At 28.7% G+C, this 12,410-nt stretch overlaps 1 protein-coding gene across 1 annotated transcript; it reads left to right on the top strand.

The window, feature by feature from the left end:
- Window positions 1-10,581: 10,581 nt before the first annotated feature.
- On the top strand, window positions 10,582-11,850 carry LOC103503357 (uncharacterized). The gene is made up of 2 exons (XM_008467526.3): window positions 10,582-11,278; window positions 11,575-11,850. Exons 1-2 carry the CDS (start codon window positions 10,784-10,786, stop codon window positions 11,659-11,661), a joined length of 582 nt encoding a protein of 193 aa, XP_008465748.1. The 5' UTR covers window positions 10,582-10,783; the 3' UTR covers window positions 11,662-11,850.
- Window positions 11,851-12,410: the final 560 nt, after the last annotated feature.

Here is a 12,410-nt window from a genome sequence, read left to right as displayed (position 1 = left end):
TATTTTTCTTTCACTAGGAATTTTTTTTTCCATTGGGTTTTTTCTTAGTAAAGTTTTAACGAGACATATTTCATTTATGTAATGGACATCTAAGGGAGAGTATTATAAATATTAAGATGTCCATTCCATTATCCATGTGTCAACCAAACATAGTCTCATAGGGGCTATTTGGAAGGGGGATTATGAAGTATTAGAGTTATCATAATCCCCCACTCCTTGTTTGGGGAGGGTTAGCCTTATCCCCCTTATCCCATTTTAACCCCAATAACTCCATAACTCCAATTTGTCTTTATTTTTAAATTTTCACAACTCTATTATTTTTGTATAAGTGAGATTTTGTAAAGATTAAAAAAAAATTCACAACTTAATTATTTTTGTATTAGTGAGATTTTGCAAATATTAAAAAAGGATATACAATTTTATTTTTCCTTCTAAAAAAAGTATTAAAAAATTTAATTTTAGTTTTAGTCTTTTTAACTTGGTATTGTATTTTAAAATACTAGTAGATGGTGGAGAGTAAAATTTTAGAAACAAAAACTTATGAAAATTAATTTTAAAAAATTATTTAAAAAAATACAAGTAAAAGATTTATGTTTTTTTTTTTTTTTTTTTTTTTTTGTTTCTTTTATAAAAATTTAGTTTATGAACATTTTTTATTAACTAGTTACCTACTTCACAAATATTCTAAAAAATTAAATTGAAATTTGAAAAAAAAAATTAGTTTTTTAAAAACTTTTTATTACTATTATTTTTAAATTTTAGTCATTAATTCCATTCTTGTAATTAAGAAACATGACTTAATTTCAAAAATAACAAAATGATTAATCAACTAAGATTTTTTCGTTTATCTTTTCAAATTAAAATTAAGTTGATAAACATTATTTGCATACATAAGCTTCGATAATTTTTACTATTGTTTTAGTGAACCAAAATTTGAGAACTACAAAAAAAAATCAAAAGGTTGTTTTCATTTTTAGAATTAGAATTTAACTAAAAATTTTAATTTTATTTAAAGTTGAAAGTTTAGGGGAAAAAATAAGCATTAAATTTAATACATATTATAAAAAGGTATAAAAATAATTTTAATAAAAAATGGAAAGTAGAAAGTTATGGAATGAAGGCTGATTTTTTTAAGCACAATAAAACTTAAAGACCCAGAAGAATTAAAAAAAATGTTTTTTTATGGCTGAAATTACTTTCTAATATGATTTATTAAAATAAATATATTAAATTTGTTTATTGGATATACATTAAAAAAAAAATTCATAACACTATTATCATAATCTTTCCCCTAAACGCGTATTTTCATAACACTACCTATCATAATCCTTCCCCAAACACATATTATCATAACACTACTAATTATAATCGTTTCCCAAAACACATACTATCATAACACTATCAATAGTAAACCTTCATCCAAACAAAAATTATCATAACACTAGTTTATCATAACTATAGGATTATCATAACCCTTATCTTCATAACTCTACCCTTCTCCCAAATGGTCTCTTGGTGTCCACCATGTGTCAAGCAAACATGATCTCTTAGTGGCCATGCAATGCCACATCCTACTTGCCAAGTTGCCTATAAATAGTGGCATTTGATGGAGTTGTAAGAAACACTGATATTGGGAGAAAATCCAAAGTAATTTGAGAAACTGGAGAATTGGAAATTTTGAGATTTTTTCTTAATTTTCTTATTTCTTATTTATTTATTTATATTATATTTTATATTTTATATTTTATATTTTATATTTTATATTTTATTATTTTATTATTTTATTATTTTATTATTTTATTATTTTATTATTTTATTATTTTATTTTTTCGATTTTCGTATTCAGGTTGCGCCTCATTTTTGCAACAATTTATTCTTTTATATTATATTTGATTATTTTCTTATTAACAAACTTTTTAATTCTTTTATATTTAATATATAGGGGTCTTTTAAAAAATATAAAATGTAACGACCCAACTCTTTATACTAAGCTGAGGTCGTTACTAAAAAACACAACAATGACAAGAGACACTTTTTGAAACGAGGGAAGAATAAATTTTCATTAAAAACGGAATATTAAAACACTGAAACATAAACGCGGAAGCAAAACTGGGTCCCCATATGGCATGTCACGGATCCTTCTCTGTCGCTCGCCAGCTTTCCTCTACCTTTACCTTCGCCTGAAATGTTAAACATAGAAAGAGTGAGTATAAACATATACTCAGTAAGGGACCTACTACTAGTCCCGCTAGGTGTCTGTTAACTTCCCATTAGAGTCCTGAAAATGGTACCCAATCTCTGGCACGTTCCCGAACACGTGCAACATGCGCTCCCGTAGGAACGAAAATCTGGTCTTCGGTGTCCCGAGGGAGCACCTAGGACATGCTCGTCTATAGTGAACCCAGGGGTAACACTAAGACAATCGGGATGCGAGGACCCCGTCGAATCACTCGAATCATATCTATATCCATGCTAGACTGGCGTCCCGTCGGACCACACAGTCCTAAATAGGTGGTGATCCCGAAGGACACCCATGCAGGTACGACTCTAATAGACAAAGTTAACAGAACACCCTATCCATAGCATGTAGCATAACATAACATCATAACATGGCATGAGTATTAATCTTAACGTCCTTAATCATGTGATTAATATATCATGCATTAACAATCATCAACAGTCATCAACAACATACTACCGGTCATTAACATAACATCAGTCATCATCATCAATCATCAACATAATAATCTCAGTCATCATCATCAACATCAACTATCATCATAATCTCAGTATAATCATTATCATCAAATTATGCATTTTAGCTACCATCAATGCATAATCATAATTACATGCGGTCTCTTGAATTCAGTTCGAAGGTCTAGTAGGAGAATCTCTTACCTGGAGATTTTAGCCAAACAAAGGTACTCCCTAGTTGACAGTAAAATTCTCCAATTAACTTGATCCTAATCATAAAAGGAACACTTAGTATCTTAATTAATGAAATTAGCAATTGGCTAACATCCAAAAATTCTCCCAAATTAATTAACTTTCTAAAAAAAAGGGTTGAAACCAATTCAACCTTGATTGGGAAAAATCCAAGATTTAAATCTTAAAAAGTTTAGCCAATTGAACCTTTAAAGAAACCTCAAATAGATCCAAAATTAAATTAATAAAATATTAATTTACTTTTATTTGCTTACCAAGGTTACTCAAATGGAGGTCGAAAAATCCTCTTAATTCATCACTTTAAATCCTCAAGCTTCCAAAGAGACCAATCTTAACTTTAACTGAGGCGGCGACAGCAGAGGGTTATCTTAGAGAAGAAGATAAAAGAACCTTTTTCTTTTTCCTTTAATTCCATCTTAAGCATTCCAATGCTATTTATAGACCCAAATAATAACAATAATACTAATTATTATTATTATTTCCTTTTCCTTTTCCTTTTAGGATATATATATATATATAATACCAAAAAAATATACATATATCTTTATTCCCATTATCTTTCCTAAATCAATGCCTTAATCTTAGGCATTTATAACCATTAGTAATAATAATAATACTTCTTTATTATTATTATTTTTCTCTCACCAAAATCTACAATAAATATATATTTATTTAAACCATTATTCTCTCTTATAAATATATATCTTTTTCGTCCAATCAAAATCAATCATCTCTCTCTTCATGAATTATTTTCTTTTCCAAATAAATATAATTATATTCCATAATATAATTAACTACACTTTTCCAAATTATTAATTAAATATATATATATCCATATATATATATACTCAATTAATTACAATTCCACCAAAACTAACTTTTCCCTCCAAAATCTCAAATTAACTTAAGTCCTCAATTAATTTAATCAATCAAATCTTTTCTAATAAATCACTTATAACTTCCAACATGAATTATCTTAACTCAACCATAACAACTTCACTCCATAAACAATATTTATCTTTCTACAGAATAATTAATTATCATCCACAATAATTAATTATTATTTACCTTTCTTCCAAAATAATTAATTATCTTCCACAATAATTAATTATTATTTATCTTTCTCCAAAATAATTATCCTTTTACAAATAATTATATTTTCCCAAAATATAATTATTTTACTTTTTCTCCCTTACCAAATATCTTTTCTCCAAAATACAATTACCTTTTCCTTAAATAGTTATATTTTAACAAATATAAATATCTTTTCCTTTAACATAATAATTATATGTATATAACTTTCAACATGAATTATCTTAACCCAACCATAGCAACTCCACTCCATAATCAAGATTTATCTTTCTACAGAATAATTAATTATTTCCCACAATAATTAATTATTATTTATCTTCCTCCAAAATAATTAATTATCTTCTACAATAATTAATTATTATTTATCTTTCTCCAAAATAATTATTAATTATCTTCCACAATAATTAATTATTATTTATCTTCTCCAAAGTAATTAATTATCCTTTTACAAATAATTATATTTTCCCAAAATATAATTATTTTACTTTTTCTCCTTTAACAAATATCCTTTCTCCAAAATACAACTATCTTTTCCTTAAATAATTATATTTCAATAAATATAATTATCTTTTCCTTTAACATAATAATTATATATATATATTTCCACGTATACATATAATTATCAAATCTCCAACAAACTTTCCACCCTACGATTTAATTAAATAACGTCCATAATTATTTAATTAAATTCAACTTCAACAACACTAAAAATCCACAACTTTACTTAATCCTCTTAACCTACCATTTAATAAAACTCAACAAACACCACGTGTCAAAACCTTTAATTAATTAAATATTCATCCAAGAAATATTTAATTAATTTTAATTTCCACATAAATCAAATAATTCTCATTAAATGGATTCAAAATAACGCCCAATAAATTAAATCTAGATAAACAAAATTAAGATAACTGACTCCAAAATTATCTAAATTTTTGGGGCATTACAATCTTCCCTCCTTTAACAACTTTCGTCCTCGAAAGTTCTAATCTTTGAACAACTTGGGATACTTGGCTCTCACGTCTTAATTAATAACAAATTCTACCGAATTCCAAAATCTTTAATTAAATATACACACCCATGTATATATATTTAATTAATTCAACACAAAACAACCGAATATATTCCTTAACTTTGAAGTCCACTTAATGTAATACCCATAATAAGTTCCTTAAATTTATTGGGTGTTACAATCTTCCCTCGCTAAGAAACTTTCGTCCTCGAAAGTTTTAGTCCTTGAACAATTTCGAGTATCAAGCTCCCTTGTCATACTCTTGTTCCTAAGTAGCCTTTTCAACTTGGTAACTCTGCCATAAAATTTTCTTAAGTGCAACACTCATGTTGCGCAATGCTCTACCTTACTTGACAAAATATTACTTTTCTCAAATACTTTTCTTCTCTTTACACTTATCCAAGTAAAACTTAATTCATAACTCTTCAAAAACTACGTTCTATTTTCCAACTTCGGACTTCCACCCTTAGTAAGGCATTCTCCACCATTTAGCAATCTTTAGAACTTACTAATTTCTCTTTTCTTGTTTGATAAAGTTCAAACTCATGTCCAACTATTGACTTTCTTTAATGACATCAACTTAGCTAGTTATTCTAAAGGAGTTCGTTAATTCATCACTTGTACTTTAAACTAGCTGTAACTTATCCTTCATGGTAAACTCAAAAACAGTTTCTTGAAGTCTCACCAAAATAACTATGCACTAAAGTTTGCTTTGTTCCTTCTCCAGCAACTCAATTCTAAACACCATCAAATGTGTTTGATATACTTGAACTTAACCATGCCTTTAGTTTCCTTTAAAACCACCAACATAACTAATGTCTTAGATATCCAGTCATAAAGCAGTTCATCACGCTGAACACGTCCAACTCTTTTGCCTACTCAATCACCCCTTTGAGCACCACTACGTGGCAACATTTTTCTTAAACTTCAACACCAAAACCATCACCATTTAAATCATAACATTCATGCAGTTCTAGTTTAATACAGGCAAGGTCACGTGCATATTCATAATCATGTATCATAAAATACATACCTGGCGAGTGACGAAGGACCGTAGTAGCCATATATAGAGACAAAATCAGAGACTCACATCGTAAGTTAGTCTACAGAACCTAAAAGCTGACGCTCTGATACCAACTGTAACGACCCAACTCTTTATACTAAGCTGAGGTCGTTACTAAAAAACACAACAATGACAAGAGACACTTTTTGAAACGAGGGAAGAATAAATTTTCATTAAAAACGGAATATTAAAACACTGAAACATAAACGCGGAAGCAAAACTGGGTCCCCATATGGCATGTCACGGATCCTTCTCTGTCGCTCGCCAGCTTTCCTCTACCTTTACCTTCGCCTGAAATGTTAAACATAGAAAGAGTGAGTATAAACATATACTCAGTAAGGGACCTACTACTAGTCCCGCTAGGTGTCTGTTAACTTCCCATTAGAGTCCTGAAAATGGTACCCAATCTCTGGCACGTTCCCGAACACGTGCAACATGCGCTCCCGTAGGAACGAAAATCTGGTCTTCGGTGTCCCGAGGGAGCACCTAGGACATGCTCGTCTATAGTGAACCCAGGGGTAACACTAAGACAATCGGGATGCGAGGACCCCGTCGAATCACTCGAATCATATCTATATCCATGCTAGACTGGCGTCCCGTCGGACCACACAGTCCTAAATAGGTGGTGATCCCGAAGGACACCCATGCAGGTACGACTCTAATAGACAAAGTTAACAGAACACCCTATCCATAGCATGTAGCATAACATAACATCATAACATGGCATGAGTATTAATCTTAACGTCCTTAATCATGTGATTAATATATCATGCATTAACAATCATCAACAGTCATCAACAACATACTACCGGTCATTAACATAACATCAGTCATCATCATCAATCATCAACATAATAATCTCAGTCATCATCATCAACATCAACTATCATCATAATCTCAGTATAATCATTATCATCAAATTATGCATTTTAGCTACCATCAATGCATAATCATAATTACATGCGGTCTCTTGAATTCAGTTCGAAGGTCTAGTAAGAGAATCTCTTACCTGGAGATTTTAGCCAAACAAAGGTACTCCCTAGTTGACAGTAAAATTCTCCAATTAACTTGATCCTAATCATAAAAGGAACACTTAGTATCTTAATTAATGAAATTAGCAATTGGCTAACATCCAAAAATTCTCCCAAATTAATTAACTTTCTAAAAAAAAGGGTTGAAACCAATTCAACCTTGATTGGGAAAAATCCAAGATTTAAATCTTAAAAAGTTTAGCCAATTGAACCTTTAAAGAAACCTCAAATAGATCCAAAATTAAATTAATAAAATATTAATTTACTTTTATTTGCTTACCAAGGTTACTCAAATGGAGGTCGAAAAATCCTCTTAATTCATCACTTTAAATCCTCAAGCTTCCAAAGAGACCAATCTTAACTTTAACTGAGGCGGCGACAGCAGAGGGTTATCTTAGAGAAGAAGATAAAAGAACCTTTTTCTTTTTCCTTTAATTCCATCTTAAGCATTCCAATGCTATTTATAGACCCAAATAATAACAATAATACTAATTATTATTATTATTTCCTTTTCCTTTTCCTTTTAGGATATATATATATATATAATACCAAAAAAATATACATATATCTTTATTCCCATTATCTTTCCTAAATCAATGCCTTAATCTTAGGCATTTATAACCATTAGTAATAATAATAATACTTCTTTATTATTATTATTTTTCTCTCACCAAAATCTACAATAAATATATATTTATTTAAACCATTATTCTCTCTTATAAATATATATCTTTTTCGTCCAATCAAAATCAATCATCTCTCTCTTCATGAATTATTTTCTTTTCCAAATAAATATAATTATATTCCATAATATAATTAACTACACTTTTCCAAATTATTAATTAAATATATATATATCCATATATATATATACTCAATTAATTACAATTCCACCAAAACTAACTTTTCCCTCCAAAATCTCAAATTAACTTAAGTCCTCAATTAATTTAATCAATCAAATCTTTTCTAATAAATCACTTATAACTTCCAACATGAATTATCTTAACTCAACCATAACAACTTCACTCCATAAACAATATTTATCTTTCTACAGAATAATTAATTATCATCCACAATAATTAATTATTATTTACCTTTCTTCCAAAATAATTAATTATCTTCCACAATAATTAATTATTATTTATCTTTCTCCAAAATAATTATCCTTTTACAAATAATTATATTTTCCCAAAATATAATTATTTTACTTTTTCTCCCTTACCAAATATCTTTTCTCCAAAATACAATTACCTTTTCCTTAAATAGTTATATTTTAACAAATATAAATATCTTTTCCTTTAACATAATAATTATATGTATATAACTTTCAACATGAATTATCTTAACCCAACCATAGCAACTCCACTCCATAATCAAGATTTATCTTTCTACAGAATAATTAATTATTTCCCACAATAATTAATTATTATTTATCTTCCTCCAAAATAATTAATTATCTTCTACAATAATTAATTATTATTTATCTTTCTCCAAAATAATTATTAATTATCTTCCACAATAATTAATTATTATTTATCTTCTCCAAAGTAATTAATTATCCTTTTACAAATAATTATATTTTCCCAAAATATAATTATTTTACTTTTTCTCCTTTAACAAATATCCTTTCTCCAAAATACAACTATCTTTTCCTTAAATAATTATATTTCAATAAATATAATTATCTTTTCCTTTAACATAATAATTATATATATATATTTCCACGTATACATATAATTATCAAATCTCCAACAAACTTTCCACCCTACGATTTAATTAAATAACGTCCATAATTATTTAATTAAATTCAACTTCAACAACACTAAAAATCCACAACTTTACTTAATCCTCTTAACCTACCATTTAATAAAACTCAACAAACACCACGTGTCAAAACCTTTAATTAATTAAATATTCATCCAAGAAATATTTAATTAATTTTAATTTCCACATAAATCAAATAATTCTCATTAAATGGATTCAAAATAACGCCCAATAAATTAAATCTAGATAAACAAAATTAAGATAACTGACTCCAAAATTATCTAAATTTTTGGGGCATTACATAAAAAAAGTGGAAAAATATTTACACTCCATGGAACAATTCAAAAAACAGAAAAAGTCCACCATGGAAAATACAAAAAATGTCCCGTCAACACCCATCAACAACGCACGTAATATATTTGATACACAATCGTTTAGATTTGGATACACCATCGTTTAGAGTTGGGGCTAAACGATTTTTTTTTTCAAAATTTGGTACACGATCGTTTAGATTTGGTTAAACGATTTTTTTTTCACGATTGTTTAGATTTGGCTACTTCAATCCAAACGATTCTTTATACACGATCTTTTAGATTTGGTTACCTAATCTAAATGACATATAAAAATAATGAAAAGAAGAAATAGAATGGGAAGAAATCCCAGTAAAAGAAAAAAGAAAAAAAGAAAGACGATGGAAAGAAATCACAGCAAAACAAACAGAAAAAACAAAAAGACGTAGAAAGAAATCAGATTTGGTTGTCCAAATCTAAACGATGTAAAAAGAAGAAACGAAAAAAGAGGATCGAAAGAAATCGCAGCGAAAAAAGTAAAGAAAAGGAAGAAAATCAATAGAAAAGGATAAAAAATACGGAAAAGCAAATAGGAGTATTTAAAAAATGTCTAACTTTACGGGCTTTGTTCCGCAGGTGCTTTGTTATATTTATAGAAATTTTCCTAATATATATATATATATATATATATATATATATATATTAAATATCCCAGTTTTCGATCCTAAAAATATATTTCCATATTAAATTGAGATCACATCTAATTTTAATTTGATTATTTTTTTATTAATATTTAGTTTCCAATTTCAATCGTTCAATATTCAAATCTTTTTCATTAATTATTTTTTTAAGAAAGTCGTGTACTCGTTACATGACTTCCCTCACGTGGGTCAAGCTGGTGAAGTATGAGTGACATGAATAATGGATGTCGTGTACCGACACACGACTTCCTTCAAAAACTCAAAACTACTCTATCTTTTACAATAGTTTGGGGTTATACCTCATTTCTAAAATTTCTTTGATTTAAAAAAAAAACATTATTTCTAAAAATACTCCAAAAATTTACAACTTGAAAAATATTTAATAAATTAATTATCTTCAATTCTGTATTGGAGAGGTCTCACACATAGTCCATTTTTTATTTTTTATTTTTTATTTTTTAAATAGCTATTCTGTTAGAACCAAAATTGAATTTTATTTGATAAAACATTTAATTCTTAAAACCACATTCTACTTACTGGATAAAGAGTAAAAACTTGAAGCATCTATAAGAAAAAGAACCAAATGCAAAAGTGCATTAACACTTTTTAAACTTGAAAAAGCATAAATTAAAATGTATGAACTGATGAACTATAAATTTATGTGTAATCGCTATATATATATAATTGTTAGTGTCCAGAAAAGGGGAAGGGAAAAAAATCACAACGTAGACAATATGGTGTGTGATATTAAATATCAAAATATCCCCTGAAAAGGCAAACAATATCTTTTATCTTCTTTACAATATTCCATCTTCTTCCATTTTTCTTCTTCTTTTTTTTTTTCACTCAAATATCTCTGTTCCCATAACACTGACACCCAAGAAATGGACGGTTCAGAAGGAGAAGAAGCTCCAAATCCAAATCCCGACGAAAATTTCCTAGTAATTAGAGACGACTATTTTGTTCATCATGAATCCCCTGTTTTCCCCCCAATTCTCCACGAAGATTTGCCAGTACTAACTGTTGAGAATCACATACCCTCCTCCGACGAATCGGAATCATCGGAATCGTCGGATTCATCGGATTCATCGACTCCGGAGAGTTCCGATATGCGACTGAGAGCCGTTGTGGTAGAAGCTATTATGAGGGGTTGTGAGGTGGTTAAAGCGAAGGTGGTTTCTGGAATTGTTGGATTTGGATGCTACGGTGTGAGATTACGGTCTATTTTCGGGGCTACGGCAATGGCGGGTTTGTTGATTGTATTGTTGTTTTTGTTAAAGATGAAGATGAAGGTGTGGCTGCCATGGCGGCCACGAGGTTTGGCTGTTCGTAGGGATAAGGAAGAGCCTTTGGTTCTTCTCCTTAAACACAAGGATGAGGTTCGTTCTTTAATACCTAATCATTGCCTTTATAATTTTTTGGATACAAAATGTCATGAGTGTTCATCTTTGTTATCTAATTTCTTTTTCAAATGTCGAGTTTTGATAACTTTTAAGAAAATATGTTTGTGTTTACTGTTTAGAATATCGATTAGAATTTTCAACTGTTTCAATAAGGCAAGAACTATGAACAGAAATTAAATACAAATTTCAGAAACAAATCCTTTACTTAACACTTTGCTACTTTATTTGTTTGTTTAAATATAGAATTTGATTTGCATAATTTTATTTTTCAGAAAATCAATCAACTCTTACTTCAAATTGCTCAAATGAATGAAACGCTCTCAGCTCGTCGAAAGGTTCCTGTTGTCAGAATTAAATGACGAATGCAGCTTTTAAAATGATTCAATTCCATATAGGAGTTGGTCAAATTTGATGCCATTGAGTTTACTGAGACTTGTAATGTAGTTTGTACATTTACTTTTCTTTCATACATCTTATATGTCTATACATAACCTCCAAATACTATACATTTATAAATAAGAATATTATTATACCTTAAGGAGACAAAATGGAGGCATTGGCCTAACTTGCAATAGATAAACTAATACCAATGTGATATTGCTTTGTCCAACACTCTCTAGTAATTAAGGTTTGTTTAGAAAAATCTTTTCAAGCATTTAATTTAAAAATAAGTTATTTTAAAAAAGAATTGAAGTGTTTGGCTGGAGAGTTCGATGGATAAGGTGATTCGTTGAATATCCATCTATAGCTAATTGAATAAAATTTATAAACTATTGTCCAATACAACCTCTACTACTGGATAGTTTAGTAGCAACAAGATTATTGAGTCGTCCACAGTTTGTGCATGAAGAGATTTCATAAATTTAAAGAATATTGGGTAAATGTAACGACCCAAATTGAACTATCAAGTTTAGGGAGTAGTGGTAACCTAATGACCGCAAGCACATATGTCAAGTTATAACATAGAAAATGGTCTAAGATACCAAATATCATTCTACAAGAGATTAAATCTACCGTTACCGTTTAGCTATTCAAGAATTGTTTTGACTTTATTTAAGGAATCAACTTCAAATTTCAATTTTCAATTTTAAAAACAATAAAGAGAATT

The sequence above is a fragment of the Cucumis melo genome, chromosome 9, assembly GCF_025177605.1.
Source record: "Cucumis melo cultivar AY chromosome 9, USDA_Cmelo_AY_1.0, whole genome shotgun sequence".
NCBI lineage: Eukaryota > Viridiplantae > Streptophyta > Magnoliopsida > Cucurbitales > Cucurbitaceae > Cucumis > Cucumis melo.
Note: the sequence above shows the minus strand (reverse complement) of the source record. Positions and strands in the feature narration are given on the sequence as shown.